This window comes from Drosophila innubila, chromosome X (genome assembly GCF_004354385.1).
Source record: "Drosophila innubila isolate TH190305 chromosome X, UK_Dinn_1.0, whole genome shotgun sequence".
NCBI lineage: Eukaryota > Metazoa > Arthropoda > Insecta > Diptera > Drosophilidae > Drosophila > Drosophila innubila.
Window position 1 is genome coordinate 13,156,039 of NC_047626.1, and position 19,364 is coordinate 13,175,402.

Sequence of the window (19,364 nt, forward strand, 5' to 3'; positions counted from 1 at the left end):
GTCAGATCACCCACCAATAATGGCACCCGTGTCACCGAAGACAGAGTCGATTTTCTCCACAGACAGGAGCCAAATACCTGAGAGAGAGCACATTTAGAGAGAGAGAAAACTCGCATTGAGAATGAAAACAAAGCAGGAAAAACAGCAACAGCAACTGCTGCTGGTCAACAAAATGAATGCGCGCGCTCTCTCACACTTTATATTCGCTCACTCTCTTTGCACAGAACTACAGACAGATATACACAAGCTAGCATACATACGTAACTTGTCTGTATGTCGATTTGTTTGTAAACCAGCAGCGAGGGTAGCAAAGAGGTTTGTGTTTGCGTTTGCGTTCGCGTCATTTTCATTTCCACGCTAGACGTTGTACGCCGCAGTACGTTTTACGCTCGTGTGCGCTGCCTCAGCTCTCGTGTGCTCTGCTCTTTTTGCAATTGATTTTTATTTTTTTTTGAAAAGTAATAAATATAACGACAACTACAGTTTACAATTATTTAAACGAAATATACGGATTGCCATAGAAAAATACGTAAAGTGCAAGAACAACAATCAACAATATTAACAACAATAACAGTAGCAGCCGCAACAAAACGTAAGCGTTACGAATAATAATAATAATAACAACAACAACAAAACGCTAACAAAAATGCTTCTAAAATTGCCAAACGATCGCTACGCGCTGCATAATTGTGCAATTACATACATATACATATTTTTTTGTTGTTGCTTTTGAGTGTGCTAGTGCTTGTTTTGAGTGTGTGTGTGTGGAACAATATTATACATATACATACATACTATGTATGCTAAAAAGCAAAATTACAATATGCAATGGGTATAGAAGACGTAGACAAGACGCAAGATGACAGACGGACGGACAGGCAGCGCCAAACAGTTCAACAAACTCAACAAAAATAGGCAAAGAGTCAAACGATCGGTGCCGGGAGGGCTGGAGGCAGTGCTGAAGCCACTAAGCAAAAAGTAGTAGTAGTAGTAATAATAGTAGTATGTATGTATGTATGTTGTTTTTGTTGTGAGTTAAAATCTACTGCTGTAGCCGCACTTCTGCCTGCTCTCTGTGCTGTGTATCTGTAAAACGGGCACTGTGTCCGCTAGTGTGTGTACGTGTGTGTGTGTACGCTGCTGTCTGTGTAGCTGTGTGAGTGGCAAAAAGGGCGCAGCTAGCATATCGATTTTATGTGCAGGAAGGAGCATTGTACGCCGACAACTAAAAAAAAAAACAGCTACAAATAGTAGTAGACAGTTTTGATTGCAACACGCATCTGATTCCACTGCAAAAATTCAGAAAATTCGACGTAGTACAAAAAACGCCGGTCGCAATAAATAATTAAAAATAAATAAAAAAAACAAATCAAATATTGGTCAAAAGCAGTAGTAGTTGTATTAGGTAGTGTTTTGTTGCCACAGCAACACTTTAATCTAAACAAATGTAGTGCGGGAGATAGAGAGAATTGCGCGGAAATACAAATTAGAACAATTCTATAACAAACAGTAAAAACAAACGCTATAGCAGTGAACAATTCTTTTTTTTTTTTTTTGTATTATGGTGTTTTTAAATTAAGCAAGAACAACAAACATCACAGCGACAAAAACAAAAGCAGCGCGTGTTTTAATTTAATAAGCGCGTCGTCTAGCAACAACAAAAAAACTTATAGATACTAAGTGCGTTCGAGTCTATGCTTGTGTGTGAAAGCAAACATGCATATGTATATTCATACAAATGTATGTATGTATGTTTGTATATTCACATGAATGGTGAAATATGCGCGCTAGTTAAAGTATATACATACATACGTACATACATAAAAACAACAACAACAAAAAAGACAACCACAATGGAGGCGGCTGCCATACATTGTTAGGCAAAGGGAGTGAGAGTGAGGGCGGTAGGTCGCTCACTCTCTTCCCAATGGCGCTCGCCATAAATTAGCACAGTGGCAGAGCCGCAGCAGCAGCAACTGAGAGATACTGTTATAATCATCAGTATTGAATAATAAAATCTAACAAAATTACAACAGCAGCAACGCATACAATGTCCGAAATTGTGTAACAATACAAAAAAGTTTGCATCTGTGAATACATGTACATATGTATATACACATGTATGTATGCATGTGTGTTTTCTAGATGAATATTTGTATGTACACAGAATTTGGCTAAAAATCTATGTCTAGTTGCGGTTACTGTTGTTGTGATAGTTTGGTTTTTGGGAAAAATCGATGAAATCGATAAATACGATAACCCCAACGAAGCGAATGCCAAAGACGAGCAGACAAATTTACCGCTTTTTTTGTTTTTGTTTTTATCTACTCTCTTTTTCATACAACAAAATTAGACGACGACAACGACGCCAGCGTTTGTTTAATTATTAGCAGCATAATAGTCGCAATTATAGCCAACAAAACCGAACGGAAAAGGAAAAGAACATAAACGAAAATATCCTGGATTAAGTGCCCCGCTGCAGACTGCTAACAAACTAAAACGGCAGTTAACGAAGGAATAGGAAGGAGAAGGAGAGGAAAGGAAAGGAAAGAAGCAGCGAGTTGAGTTTAAGCTGCGCCGTGTAGAGCGCGCGCGCATTTACAAGAATTCAAATCAATTTGTTTGGCAAACAATATATAAGGGCCAAAAAGCAGCAACATTTTAACTGAAACAAGTGAGTATTAAATAAATATATTTATATGTATGTATGTATGTTTGTGTGTATGTTTGTATGTATATACCATGTAGATGTTAAAGTGATGAGAAATGAGGAGAAGAGGGTGGTCTAGACATTTTCGAAATCTCAGTTGTCATGGAAATTGAGAGCGTACACGCTCTGCTTTTGGCGTGTGGGCGTGCAAATATGTGCAAAGTACGTATGTATGTGAGTTTATAAGCATGTGCGTGTGTGTGTGTGTGTGTGGATTTTCGCGTGTCAGTTTTCGTTTGACCTTTTGACTTGCGTGAGTCGCGAGCACGAACCCAACACCAACCACCCGACGGCGTGGAAGTTGACAGATCATGCAGCAGCCGTTACTGCAGCGTTGCCAGACTGTTCAAGGTGCGGTTTTTTGATGAAACACACGCACATGGTTCTTGTTTGCTACCCAAGGGGGTGGCATTGTTCTCGTTGTTGTATTTAACCCTTAGGAGTACCAAACTTACATATATTTGTATGTGCATGTAAGTTTGTATATGTGAATGTTAGTAATTTTTGCAAAAGAAATATTACAACTTGTTTTTGATATGTTTGTACATAAGTACTTAAGGGTTGTTTCGTCTCGCTGTTGCACACGCCAATGTCAGCAACGGAGCGGGTGGGTCGGTCGGTTGGTTTTAGTAGACAGGCACAGTTGCTCATTTTTAGTTTAAATTTGTTTTTCGTTTTTGTTTTTTTGGTTTTTTTTTGTTTTATGAGGGGGTTGCGCTGCAGCGTTAGAGTTCGTTGCTACGATTGTGCAATGTACATATGTATTTATGTATTTGGGATATATGTATTACATAACTGGGCTTGCCCGGGTATGTGCTTTGTTACAATTTCCAACAACAACGGCAGCATGAGCATTTGAACTATAGGAACAGGAGCAGGAACAGGCCAGAACCGAACTAACAGAAAGAACTGTGTAAAGACGAGAGAGGCGAAAGAAAGAGAGAGAGGCTAACGCCAGCATAACACGAAGGTCTTGCAAGGACCTGCGCTCAGTAGCATCGCGTGCTTGGGTCGTAGCGGTTCTCGTAGCGGCATCGACAAACCAAAAGCTCGACAGCAAACTCTCCACCTCTCCACCACTCCACCAAAAATTAAACTAGAGCTCCTCCGTTGTCAGTGATAGGTGTGAGTATGTATGTGTGTGCGTGTGTGTGTATGTATGTGTCTTACTCTCTCTCTCTCTCTTTGCTTTTGTAAGTGGTGTCTGTGTGTGTGTTGAATTTGCAAAGTGATTTTGTCTGTGACTCTGAGATTGTAAGCTTCCACCTCTCATTCACACGTTTCCTCTCTCGCTTTGTCCCTGTGTTACGCTGTGTCTGTGAGAGTGTGTGTGTGTGTTTGTAAGTTTTAACGAATGTTGCTAGTAAAAGTGGGCCGCAGGGCGGCGCCATAGTGCAAAGCTTTAACTAACCGTAAAACGTTGAACGTTAACCGTTAACTGTTAACTGTTTACAAACTAACCAATTAAAAGTAAACTTAACTAAAGTAAACAACATAATTGAGAAGTTGATTGATTTGAACTGATCTACCCGCTACTAACACACCTTGCAAATGGTTTAATCTTGACATTTAACTCTTCTTCTTCCATATGCTGCGCCTGCGTTGGTCTCGCCAATCTAACAATCCCATCAACAACAACAACCACAACAACAACACCACCAACAACAACAATAACAAACTGTCTATTATCGATAATCCAGTGGACTTTATGATGGCAAATACAGGCGCCACTGGCGTGGATACACAGGCCCAACTAATGCAAAGCGCAGCGGCGGCGGCTGCTGTGGCAGCAACAAATGTTGCGGCGCCAGTTCAGAGTGCGGCTGCTGTGGCCGCTGCCGCCCAGTTGCAACAGCAGCAACAGCAGGTGCAACAGGCCATATTGCAAGTGCAACAGCAGCAGACACAGCAAGCGGTCGCTGCGGCCGCTGCCGCTGTGACGCAACAACTGCAGCAACAACAGCAAGCAGTTGCCCAGCAAGCAGTTGTTCAACAGCAGCAGCAGCAGGTCGTACAGCAGCAACAGCAAGTGCAGCAGGCAGTTGTTGCCGTGCAGCAGCAACAGCAGCAGCAACAACAACAACAGCAGCAGCAACAACAACAGCAGCAGCAGCAGCAACAACAGCAGCAGCAGGTGCAGAGCAACACCAATGGCAACTCGGGCGGTGCACAGAACGGCAGCAATGGCAGCACAGAGACGCGCACAAATCTGATTGTTAACTATTTGCCACAAACGATGACAGAAGACGAGATCCGTTCGCTATTCTCGAGCGTGGGTGAGATCGAGTCGGTGAAACTGATACGCGACAAGTCGCAGGTGTACATTGATCCGCTGAATCCTCAGGCGCCCAGCAAGGGTCAGAGTCTGGGCTATGGCTTTGTGAACTATGTGCGGCCACAGGATGCCGAGCAGGCGGTCAATGTACTCAATGGTCTGCGATTGCAGAATAAAACCATAAAGGTGTCGTTTGCCCGACCCTCATCAGATGCCATCAAGGGGGCCAATCTCTATGTGTCCGGTCTGCCCAAGACAATGACCCAGCAGGAGCTGGAGGCCATCTTTGCACCATTTGGGGCAATCATCACATCGCGCATTCTGCAAAATGCCGGCAATGATACACAGACCAAGGGTGTTGGCTTCATACGCTTCGATAAGCGCGAGGAGGCAACGCGGGCGATCATTGCACTGAATGGCACCACGCCCAGCAGTTGCACCGATCCGATTGTGGTCAAGTTCTCGAATACGCCCGGCAGCACCAGCAAGATAATGCAGCCGCAATTGCCCGCTTTCCTCAATCCGCAGCTGGTGCGACGCATTGGCGGCGCGATGCATACACCGGTTAACAAGGGACTCGCCCGATTCTCGCCAATGGCCGGTGACATGCTGGATGTGATGCTGCCCAATGGCCTTGGTGCTGCGGCGGCGGCAGCAACAACGCTCGCCAGCGGACCGGGTGGCGCCTATCCCATATTCATTTACAATTTGGCACCCGAAACGGAGGAGGCGGCGCTCTGGCAGCTGTTTGGCCCCTTCGGCGCTGTGCAATCCGTGAAGATCGTCAAGGATCCCACAACGAATCAGTGCAAAGGTTACGGCTTCGTATCCATGACCAACTACGACGAAGCCGCAATGGCAATACGTGCTCTCAACGGCTACACCATGGGCAATCGTGTGCTGCAGGTCAGCTTCAAGACCAACAAGGCCAAGTAAAGTGTGTGTAGCTCCTCCCATAATGATGGAATGATCGATTGATCGAATGATCGCAAAGGAAGTGCAACAAAATCAAGAGAGGAGAGCAAGTACATCCAAAACACAACACATATACTTATCTAGTTTATACACACCCACACACACACCAACACACACACACACACACACATGCAACTCATACACAACCCATTCACGTATACATATATAAATATGCATGGTATTACGGTAACTAAGCGCAACAAGATGTATGTGTATAACACACACACAGACACACAACACACACACACTCACACACACACACATGCCACAACCATGCAGACATTCTACTGGATTGTCTTCTGGCTTCAAATCTCGTCTAAACAACGAAACGGCGGCCAATCCGACGGCCGTTGCAATAGCAAAATTCTTGTTTAGCATTTAAGTAAAAAACAAAACAAAACTAAACTATAAAAAGAAACAAAACTCGAGAGAGTGTGTCGAATGCAATATTAAAACAAAACAAAAAAAAAACAAGGAAAAACTTAACAAAAAAAGCGGTTGTCCTTAAGGACACCCAAGCAGGGACAAAACCAATTGCATCCGCAGTCAAATTAGTCGCAAAGCAAAACAAAGAAATCAACAAAACAAAAAAATCTAATTATAATAATATTAATAATAATATAAATTATGAAATTTAACTAAAATGATATTAACTAGCAAAAAGAAATTTTTAAAATTATAACTAAGTAATCAGCAATGAAATCTTCCAGTAACGAAATGATAACGAAACCCAAAGCTGTTAGTTACACTCCAATTTTTCTACAATACCAAACAAAAACCAAATACCAACAATTAGCATAAAAATGAAATGAAAGAAAAAGCTTTTGACAAGAAGATTCTTCTTCATTTTATTTTTATTAATTTGTTTGGTAAAAAGAAAACCACGTGCTGAGTGCGGAACGTTAGAAATTTGTTTTCCTTTTCGTCAAGCTGGCTAACAAAAGAAGTATTTACAACAACAAAAAAAACCATATAAAGGATAAACACATATGGGCACATTATTGTGCATACATGGAGGCTGCTACAGTATTACAAAACGAAACAAAAAATGTATGAAATTTAATAATTATTATTATATACAATACCAATATATGTATATACATATATATCTCACTCTCTATATATATATATATTGTATTTAAATTTTAATGTTTTGTGTTTGTTTTTTATATTAAACACAACGCAAGCCAAGCGAAAATCCAACAAATCTAACGTCCGACTCGCACAACACATGCCACACACACACACACACACACCCCACGTACACACACACACACACACCTTAAATACATTCTCACATACAAGCAGCTAGAGATTTGGGACATGTGTGCAGTATAAAAGGATAACGATAAATGAATAAATTATGATGCTGACAAGCTAAATTAAGGTAAAAGAAAAGACCAGAAGAAGAAGCGAAGAATAGGAAGATAGAAAAGAGAAATACGCGAGAAAAAAACAACAACAACAACAAGAAAGTAATACAATAATTTATGCGCAAATTTGAAACATTTTACTAAAGTAAATAATTGTTAGTGAATATTATACTATAATATTTATATATACCTTATATACTTTATATAATGTATAGTTCAAGCAGCAATTAAGAAGCGTAAAACCATTTGCTAAAAATTTTTAGCGTTTAAAAACCGTAGCACAAAACTCAGTAACTAAACAAACGACAACTTTAACAAAATGAACATTTTTTATATGACAAAAGTTTGACAAGAAAAGAAAAAAACCAAACAAAAGCGAAAGCGAAACAAAATACAGCATTAGCAAAGCGTTTTTCTAGTTACGTAAGTGATCTTTTGTTAAAAAAATAACGAAAAAAAAAAACAAACAAACATTAAAGATGGTATTTTGCCCCGCTGCCTACAAAAAAAAAAAAAAAAACAATGAGTACAGTCGAGTACGGTATTATATGGTAGAGTAGAGTATGGTACGGTACCATAAAATACTGTACCGTACTGTACCATACCGTTTAGTACAGTGCACGTTCACACAAAATTTTCGTATGTTGTGCGAATAAAAGGTATCGATATCAATATCGATTCATAACAGAATCCCTTCCCACACAAATTGATCTATGCAATTTTAGCGTTTTATCAGTTAACTGTGGAATCAATTTTTTTTTTTTTAAGAACACACATATATTTAGAAACACACACACATCAATTTGGTTTGACTTCATTTTGAGAGTTTATATTATTACAAGTTTGAGTTTCAATTGAATTTTGGTAAATGCGTTTTGTATGATTTCTTTGTTTCTTTGTATTGAAATAATTGAAAGCGCTCGTTGTTAATTACAGCCATGCATATTTATTTATTGTATACTATGGGAAGAGACTTAATTAATGTTTCTTTTTTCATTATATACTACTTACTACCAACAAAACATATTTCTATTACTTTCGATGATGATTTTCTTTATAGTAGGTACAATACGTCTAGTTACAATTAATTTATGTCAACACAACCTATTTTAAGTTCTAAAATATCCAAACACACACACACACACCCACACACAACATACATACATTGAAGCAGAAGGAATGAAGTATACCTTAAAGCAGAATCCTTAGAAAAAAAATATATATTGAATAGAATAAAAACACGATAATGAAATGCTATAAAAGCGTAAAGAAAACAAAGCGAATAGCTTATGTATAAACAATATTCATAATTATAATTATTATTATTTTTTTTATAATTATAGGAAACAATTTTTTGTTTGAACAAAATTTGCAACAAAAAATCTAGTCAGCAAAAGTGAAGTAGTGAAGATGAAGTTGAAGTTGAAGAATTGAGGCAGACGCAACAAATGCAAAACAAATAAAGCAGATCGAAGTCAAAATGTGTAGACAAAAAGCAAAATATTTTCAATATACAATACGAGTAATGCAAATTTATATATTATATTCTAATTAAAATATACCATAACTACCATATAGCAAAGAAAAAACATAAACAATATGTAGTTGATGAAGCGGAAGACGAAAAAAGGAAGAAAGAAAGAATGAATGAATGAAAGAAAGAAAGATATCCCAGCATAGAAAGTCCTTTAAAACGATACTATAAACAAACATAACTTATTCTAGCTAAAATTTAAGCATAGCAAAATTGAGCGCGACAGTCGAAAAAAACACTTTCTTAAAAATTCCTAAAAATTTTTCCATTGAATGCACACATACTACACAAAAACACACACATACACACACAGATGTAAGCGAAATTATAATTTATTTACATTTCTTTTGTAATGTAAAAATATCCAAAGATTTATTTTCTTTATATATATGTATTGTATGTTTACAATATTATCGTATATTATGTATTATACCCGTAACTGTACTAATTTCTTTATCGAAGAGCGAGCGCAAAATGTGCGCAAGAAGCAAAAGAGAGCAAAGCGAAAGCTATAGAGAATTGAGAATTGAGAGTCGTCTTTTGCTTGTTGCATACAACCGAATTTGCAATAATTCATGCTAGTTTGATTTATCTAAGTTACATATATGTATATGTATACGCATAGTATATTGTATACATATATATGTATGTATTTAATTCGTATAGCTAAAAAAAAAAGAAAAACAAACTGTTTAATGATTAAGTGAAATTATGTACTTGATTTTGTTTAATTTATCAACAATAACTTTTTTTCATTACTATTATTACGTAATTCTAATATTGTGCAATAGTTTTAAAATGCAAATGCAACAGCAGCAACAACAAGAACAACAGCAACAACAAAACATGCATCTCAGCTAAATTACAATTATAATTTCTTTAAGTAAACAAAAAACAAACAAAAAAAAAAACACAAAACAAAAAAATGAAACAAAAATGAAAGCAAAGAAGAAACGAAAATGAAAAAAGAAAATCATTTATGTTTATGTAACTTAAATATATTAATATTATTATACAAAAACACAACAATATAACAATTATTTTTTCGTGTAATTTTTGAATTAAGTAAATTTGATATATTTATATATATATATCTTTAAAAATAATATATATATATACATATATATAATTATCTAATTTTTTCTTAAACTTTAAGTAAAACCAAAACGAAACAAAACAAAAGCAAACAACAACAGAAACAAAAGAAGAAAACATTATTTATTGTATTTTATAATTAATTTAATTTAAGTTCGAAATCGATTTCGAATTCCTTTCATTTGAACAAAGCATACTTAAAGAACACGCAAGAGAGCATAAATGTTTTTGGAGAGTAGGAGAATTCACACAGCAGCATTAGAAGCGTTATCCGATCCGTTATCCTGCTCCTTTCTTTTTTTTATCTCTCACTCTTTTTCGCTCTCTGTTTCGGACGTTAAGCGTCTCGAATTCTTCTGCGATTTGCAACATTGAAACAATTTTTAATTTAATTTTGATTTTTATTTACTTTCAACTTTTTATGTATTGTTTTTAATTTATAATTATTAATATACTCTGTCATTTGCCCACACACACACACACACATCTACAAACACATACAGATACTACAAACCACAGAGTAAGAAACCGGCGGATATTATATGTAGATATATTACCTATATATCCAATATAATATTAAGGGCATTGTAAAAAATCGGCTCGTTGGAAAAATAACTTGTGTATCGAACTGTGTTTTAAATAATTTATTTGATTTATGGTTTTGATTTCCTTTGTTCAGTTTTATTTATATAATTTGACAGTTTCCTTTCGATTTGATTTCTTTTGAATATGATTATGATTACTACTCATTATATTTATGTTTAATTTTATGATTTTTATAATTTGATTGAACTTTGCAAACAAGAAAAAAAAAACAACAATAACAATAACAAACAAATAATAATAAATTTTCAATAAAAACACTTGATAAATTTTCGCATAATTTTTTTGTTTTCATTATTTTCTGTGTATCTTGTATTATTTACCTTATGTTATTTTCTTTATGTTTAATTGTTTCTTTGTTACTTTTATGTATGTCTCTACCCAACAATTCGTAAACATTCAGTTTTTTGTGTGTGCTCGCAGAGCATGGGAAACCACCAGATCCCAACATTATCCATTTTCCGATTCCGGATCCGGATATCATCGATCTCGAGCGTCTAACGCTTCTGCCATTTATTTCGCTATCTAAGCAGAGAAAATTCCTTAAATGAGATTGGAATAGCACATTCCAGCCGCCAGCTAGTCATGTCAACAATCTAATTAATGATCTCAAAGCATTCCAGCAATATGTATGACGTTAGATGTATACACCAACAACAACAACAACAACAATTACAAACCTGCCAACTACTACTAGTCAAAACGCGGTCGTTTTTCTTCGTTTTAATATGTACTTTAACTTAACTCTCTTCAGTTGTTCGAAAACTCACACACATGCATACACACACACACACACACACACTTTAGCGTATTCCACGAACAGGACTTAACGAAACTGGACGAAAAGTTGCAATTTTACCAAATGCGATATTATTTTTTGTGTGTTAATGGGAATACTTTGATTTTAATTGAATTGATTATAAATTATGATTAGTTAGCCTTAGTCTTATGCTTAATTTTCATATATAATCTATAGTAATATGCGCTTATTATTTATATACACTTATTTATACAACAATAATTCAAGAACAACAAGAAGAACAGTTTAATGTTCGCCAAGGCGAGAGAATACGGCGATCCTAAACTAAACTATACCTAAAACTTAAACCAAAAAAAAAAAAGAGAATTAAAGAAAAACAGAACCAGAACAGCATAACATACAAGATACGTCAGATAAATAATATGTATATTATGATTATGATGATGAAAAAGATGATGAGACAATTTAATTTTTTTATTAATGTATTTATATCAATTACTTAATAATATTTATCCAACATTTCAAATGATATTTCAAAAAAATGGAAAACAATGAAACCAAAAAAAAAAAAAAAAAAACAAAAACAAAATTAATATTATAAATGTATTTGCAAAATATATAATTATGAGTTTTTCTTGCTTTGCATATCAAATACACAATACTTGGTTCCGTTTTATTTCAGTTAAAGATTTCTTCCAATTAGTTTGGTACTCTCATATGTGTATATTATGTTCAACAATTTCGTTTTGCTTAGTACTTCGTTTGTATTTATAATATGTATACATTTATGCTGATTTCCATTCTATTCCTTTCCATCTGCTATGCTGATCCTAGTTTTGTCTAGTCGCCTCAGCTGCTTTATTTCCATATATTTGCTAAGTTAAAGCTCAATCTACTTTTTGATTATCCTTTGTTGTCCTTCTCTCCATCTGTCTCCCTCTCTCTCTCTCTCTTTGGTTTAACCCTGCGCTCTATTTCACTCGCTCGCTCTCGCAGTCGAACTCTTTGTTGTTGTTCACCTGCCCGCCGCTGTTTCAGGGATCGGAGTTCAGTTCATTACAGTTTTTCGTTGAACTTTTGTGATTTGTAACGATTGCAGATGATTTCCATTACAGTGTAACTGGTGCTAAGTTCACTTTATTTTAACTCTCATACACACTCACACATTCACACACACACACACACATACACTCTTTTTCTCCAAATTGTTTCAGTTGTTGTGCAACAGTCTCCAACCAACGAAGTGTTCCGTCTTTATATCTAGCGTATAAGTTTTTTTGCGCAGTGTATTTACAATCTACTTAGTTTGATTTTGATTTAGTGTGTAAGTAAGCCAAATGAACTAACCCAAAAACAAAACAAAACTAAAGAAATTGATAGATCAACCAAAAAAAAATAATCAAAAAACTTCCTTAAAATGGAAAACTTTTGCTTTTCTATATGATTTATTTTTGTTGTAACTTGCTCAGTTCTTATACGCAGTGGACATCTCTCACTCTCTTGTTCTCGCTCTCTTTCTCTACTTCTATATATACACATGTATATGCCATATATCGATATCTAAAGATCATATATGACTGCAACCAAAATCTTAAAAATGTGTTTTCTTTTCTTAAATATTCTTTCTGAGAGTAATTTGATTTTGTGCTTTGAAACGCTTGTTTTTTTTATCGTTGATGTCATTTTATTTCCGGTAAGTAAATATAATAGAAAGTTAAAGGAGACAAAGTAGAGGAAGAGGAAGTGAAAGAGGCTGAAGATAGCCAAATGAGAGATATAACACCGCTAACATACTTACCCAAAAACATAAACCAGGCTAATAATTTGATTTGCTTTTCTATGTATAGCGTTGAATATTTGCTACACGTTAATTTCCTCAATAATAAACATCGCCCATGATGAGTTTTGACTTCAAAAATGGTTTTTTGTACTCTTTTTTCAATTGTAGCAAACCAAAAAAAAAAAAAAAACAAGAAAAACAAAAAGCGAGCCGAATGCATTTCTAATTTGTTTCTTTCTCTTGATTTATTTTCAGGCGTGTGTTGTTCGATTTTCAATTGAATTTGACATTTAACATTTACATTTAACTTGAATTAGTTAATTAATTAATTAAACGCAATAATGATTGTATAATTATATAATTCATTCGCTATTGATTGTAATTACTTATTTAAATACATGTACGCATAATGCATATATACCTATATACTTGATGTCTGATCCGTATATATGTGCATATGTACTATAACATGAATGGCGATCCCATCCATCGATGTACGTGCATATGTACACGTATGTATGTATACATACATCACATATGTACATATGTATGTATTGCCACATACTCGTATATAAACACACATTATGTATTGTAATTTCCTTGATTTATTTACAGTTAACGCAACAAAACAAAAAAAAAAAATACCAAATATCTTTTATAAGTTTCTAAGAGAACGGCAGAAAAAGAAATACTCCCCACACTACTCCCACCTATCCAACAAAAACCATGTAGCGATTACAAGAAAAAAAATTTGTCCTTAGCATGCCAAAAATATCCTTGAAGATTTGTGAGTCCCATAGCAATACATACAAATGCTTATGATCTATCCGATTGTGATCCGATATTGTATTATTAACTTAAAAGAAAAATTTTCATTTTTTGTTGTTGTGATGTTATACGCAGTCCAAAACTGGCGAATTCATTAAAGAAGAATTATTTTAAAGACTTTTTTTGATCCAGAAATTGGCTCTAGTAAGAGTATTACAACCCACAAAACGAAGAAGAAGAAATAACGAACTTTATGCTAATATATTTAGTTTTGTTAACTCTTAAATCGTCTAAGATCCCCAATCCACTCTGGTTTGTCTCAAAAACAACCTCAGCACTACAAAATTTTTGTTTTTTTTTTACATTTGACAATTTAGAATATTATCTGTCAAATCGGAGAGTGTTGTTTGTGATCGTACTTATGTATGTATAGTTTATTACTGTAAATTGTTCTTTTTTTTTGAAGACTTTCAATACACGCTTGTCAATTACATGTTACACCATTCCGAATCCAAATCCACAATAACAAGTTTTAAGATCAATCTCAAGAAGTCGTATCCAACAACTAAACCATCACCGAACTACCCCACGAGATATAGTATACATATATACATTATTTGAGTCCTTACACCATTTCTCAGCTTTATTTCCATTATGAAATTGATCTAAAATTCTCTTGTTGTACTTATTATGTATATTCTGTGCAGAATTTGGTATTGTATATAAGTATAAACAAACATAATGATTTCTTTCAGTGTTTTGTTTCTCCCTCACTCCCTCTGTTACACACAAACACACTCCCTCTTTACCTATCTCTCTTTCTCTCACTCCCCTCTGTGTATCTGTCTCTGTATATCAGAGTGTACGCTTGTGCTAATCATTAACAACAAGAATAACAGTTTACCTTTTGCGTTTTAGCATCATACTTTCATCGGTTTCTCGATTTGGATTATCGATTATTGTGATCTATAACATAATTTTAAGTTTATATGATTCACATCAAATTAATTAACTATATTTATTATCTATGTATGTATGTAAAAAAGAATTTTAAACGAAAAAAAAAAAAAACACAACAAAACTTAAAAGAACGCCAGTGATTTAACTTTAAGCTAGCGATTTTGAATTTACGGTTTTCGGTTTCGGTTTCGATTTGATTTGATTTGTTGTTTTGTAGCACCAGCACCACCGCAACGGGGCGCCCAATAGACTCAAAGGGGGGGAGGGGGAGGGTTAATTAACCCCAATCCTCATAGTCATTATGCACCATGTATACATAATATTAATAGATACAGAATTATACGTAATTGTAGCGGGTTTTTTTTTTGCTATTGATTTGAATTTGATTCTGATTTCGATTTTTGCTTACTTCTAATATAATGTCAAGAACTAACAGGTACGGAGTTCATTTGTAGATCCTTTTGAAATTCCAAAATACATATGTATGTGTGTATATACATACATATTTTATATGTACATATATATACATACATATATTGTCTTTGAAGCATTTATATAACACAACGGTTCAGCGTTCAAATATTATTATTGTTAGTACGACTATTAGTATTATGATTGACGTAAGTTTTTATTATGATTCAATTTGTTTTTAATTTGTTCTTTTTGCTTTTCCTTTTTTATATACACATGCCATACAATATTACGTATACACAATATACATACATATCAAAACATACAATTATTTTTTTAAACTTATTTCAAAGTAAACAAATTTGTTATCATTTTTGTATTGTTGTTTTTTTTTTTTCCATTTATTTTCCATTTTGTTTGGATTCAATTTCTATATTCGGTTAAAATTTCAATGTTTTGAATATAACATTCTTAAATGGTTTAGGTTCCTAAATAAAACTTGAAACAGAAATTGCCAAAAGACAATGAATGTTATTAAATTTTTAGGTTGTCAAATAAGTATGACAAATAAAAGAAAACAAATGAATGAAAATAAATTTAAAAAAAAATACCAAAGACTGAGACCCAACGCAGCAAAAGAAAAATAAAAATTATAAATAAAAAAAAAAAAAAAAGAAAAAGCAAAGAATTAAGATTAAAAAGAAAACGGTTACCGTTAAAAACAAACAAATCAAAATCCATAAATCGAAAACAAAAATCAAAAACTTGGTTGGTTAAGACAACTGTGATAAGGGAGCTAGCTCCCAGTTCCAAGTACATAGATCTTAAATGAAAAAAAAAAAACATAAACTACAATTAAAACTAGTTTTAAGATTTGCAAGAATTTGTGTGTTCGTTTAGCTTGTAAGAAACGTTAGCGATAGCATACCAATAACGATAACTATAACGAGTGTGTAATAAAGAATGCAGAATCTAGAGAAATGCAATGAAGCTTCGATCGGACACGATCGGCTCGATCGGATCTGTTCGGTTCGGTTCTCAATGACAACACTCACCAATTTGGCGCGATCTTGTCGAGTGCGGCATGCTGCCAGGTGGCACGCAGCTGTTGCAGCAGAAACGAGACGGGCATCCCATGTATGTTGCCCGACTGCGAGGTGCTATGCAGATTGATGTCCGCGTGCGCATCGATCCATACCAGCGACAAGTTTGGCGTGTGCTGCAAATGACCCGCAACGGAGCCTGCGATCCCAACAGACAAACAAACAAATCAATTATTTGTACTATATGTGATCATGATCGTGATCTATTGATCTACGCACCAAAACCAATGGCATGGTCACCGCCAATGGTTAGGAATTGGGCATTCTGCTTCAGCATCTGCTGCACCTGCTCAATGAGCGCCAGATTGCAGGCCATAAAGTCCGCATAGTTGCGTATGTGGTGATAATGCTGGCGTTGCTGCTGCAGCAACGTCTCATCCACCGCATACTGAAGATTCCCATAGTCCCTGATCACCAGGCGCTCTGTAATCGAACAATCGATAAATAAAACGAAACAAATCAAATCAATAAATCGAACAATGAAAATATATGTGTAACTGTTGTTGTCTTTCATATTGTTAAGCTTTATCTCTCTCTCTCTCTCATTGTGAATTTACCAACAAGGATACGCATGGTGATATTGTTAACAAGGTGATGGTGTGGTGTGGTGAAAATAATAGGCCCCAAGGTGAGGGTAGCACTCCACCTTACTACATAGAATTTCATCATGGCGTCTTTCACGTCTAAATACTCTCAGGGTGGTGAAAAACTAAGCCTCGAGGTGGAGCGAATATATCACCTCGCTATAACTTTACCATGAGGTGGCATAGTCGCGTCGTACACTATTTTTTCACCACTCATTCAAAACCGCCGCTGTAGTAAGTACCTAATTTGTTGAAGGTGAAGGTATTAACAAGGTGAAATGCAGAAATCTGCGTGAATTTGTACATATTACTACATATATTTTCTATTTCTCTCCTTGTGGTTAAATAAATAAAGATAAATAATTTCACTAGGTTCTCACTGTCTTTAAGTCACTCTCACCATCGCTGTTCTTCAACACATCACGCAATTTGCTCTCTCGCAGCAAATCCGGAGCTAGTTCCACGCCCTGCTTCGATTGACCCTTGGCAAAGGGCACTCCAATGATGCCCAGAGTCTGCTCCGCCGGTGTGCTGAAGCAACGCAGCTGCCACTGCAACTGAGCGGACAATCGTTGGCAATTTGAGGCTATTTGCCGTGTCCACCACATGTTTCGATCTGTTTATTGTTTGCTCGGCTTTAGACAACTGAGACGTCTGCCACTTTCACCGCTGTCAACTATCATCCGGGCTCGTTGATGTCATTGGGGCCCTGATAAAGTCGCTACATACTCGTAATCGTAATGACACTTCCTCAACGCCCCGAGCATCTTCCAGCTTACGCGCATGCTGATAAGACGACGGCGCGATAACCTTGATCCTGGCCATGCTTACGCATACAAGCATACATACATATGTATGTTTTATGTACATGTATATGCATGTATGTATGTACGTACATAAACATTCCAGCTCGTACTCACAGCTTTATTCATTCAAACAGAACTATTTACATACGTACATACATACATACACATCTGGAAAGTGTATAAATCTGCGCAATTTCTCAGCGACAAACTTGAATGCAACTTGAACAAATCTGTTGACTCTTGGCTAATCATCGATTTATAGAGAAAGATGTAAACCAGTGTGTTCATTATTTTTCGATTTTAAAATGTCTTATGTCTCATCCCCTAAAAAGCTTAGTTTCGATAGCGCGAAGTGTTGTAAAAACATTACCATGTTATGTACCGGTACGTAACGGTACACCAAATCAATTTTGAAACAATTTAAAATGATAAGTTGTCGTTTTATAATATTATGACATCGAATTAAATATCCAGATCCAGAGGAATACAATTTTTTTAACCATATTTAATAAAATTTGACTGCAGAATAAATTTGGATGCCTAACCATGATCAAAATGACATTCCGCTTGAAAATCGGAAAAGTTTTGCCAAAGTTATGACAGTTCGAAGTTGCTCACACTCCTGACCTAGCAACTTTACAAGTCAAAATTTTTCTTAATTTTGACATGATTTTTTACAAGAATATGAAAGTCCTCAGAATCAAGTTTAAAGTGTCCTTTCATACTAATTACGATATGAGGAGTTGATTAAAAGTAAAAACATAAGATTTAAAATTTTGAATTTTCAAAATTTCAAAGGAGGGACCCTTACCATCAACATAGAACCATGGCTTCGATAGTCGAAAAATAATCAAATTTTCTAAATGAAGAAAATTTGAATACAGAATGAATATACAGGCCAAACCATGATCAAAATGACATTCCGCTTGAAAATCGGAAAAGTTTTGCCAAAGTTATGACAGTTCGAAGTTGCTCAAGCCTCTGACCTAGCAACTTTACAAGTCAAAATTTTTCTTAATTTTGACATGATTTTTTACAAGAAAATGAAAGTCCTCAGAATCAAGTTTAAAGTGTCCTTTTATACTAATTACGATATAAGGAGTTGATTAAAAGTAAAAACATAAGATTTAAAATTTTGAATTTTCGAACTTTCAAAGGGGGGACCCTTACCATTAACGTGGAACCATGGCTATAATGGTCGAAAAATAAAAAAACTGTCTAAATTCAAAAAATTTAAATGCAGTGTGAATTAAGAGACCGAATCATGATCAAAATGGTATTCCGATTGAAAATCGGGTCAGTTTTCTTTAAGTTATGACAGTTTGAAGTTTGTCAACTCGTTGACCTATCAACTTTACCACAACTGTAGAACACCCCAAGAACAGTCTTTCAAATGAATAAAAAATATTATTTTTAATTTAGTTTTTTTATGTTGTGATAAGGTACTTGTATTTATTTAGATAATCGTGCATATTAAACTTATACATTTATAAATTGGTTGGAATTATCAATATAATGTTTCTATATACTTCTTATTTACTTAGTTGTATATATGTACATTTATGTATGTACGTGCACCATTTGGAATATGTTTAGCATATGTGCTCTGTATAAATGTATGTACTTT

General features: G+C 35.2%; 2 protein-coding genes across 2 annotated transcripts in view; one reads left to right on the plus strand and one right to left on the minus strand.

Moving 5' to 3' along the window:
* Positions 1 to 17,566, minus strand: part of LOC117794302 (arginase-1) — a 41,081-nt gene extending 23,515 nt beyond the window's left edge. Inside the window, exons 1-3 of the mRNA XM_034634908.1 lie at positions 17,332 to 17,566; positions 16,567 to 16,770; positions 16,300 to 16,486 (exon numbers count right to left, since the gene is read on the minus strand). Coding sequence (XP_034490799.1) covers positions 16,300 to 16,486; positions 16,567 to 16,770; positions 17,332 to 17,539 — 599 coding nt within the window. The 5' untranslated portion in view covers positions 17,540 to 17,566. The remainder of the gene's footprint in view (positions 1 to 16,299; positions 16,487 to 16,566; positions 16,771 to 17,331) is intronic.
* On the plus strand, positions 354 to 8,782 carry LOC117794295 (protein elav). Its single transcript, XM_034634900.1, has 3 exons — positions 354 to 592; positions 2,354 to 2,674; positions 4,411 to 8,782. Coding segments are annotated over exons 2-3 (1,512 nt in total). The 5' UTR covers positions 354 to 592; positions 2,354 to 2,673; the 3' UTR covers positions 5,922 to 8,782.
* Positions 17,567 to 19,364: the final 1,798 nt, after the last annotated feature.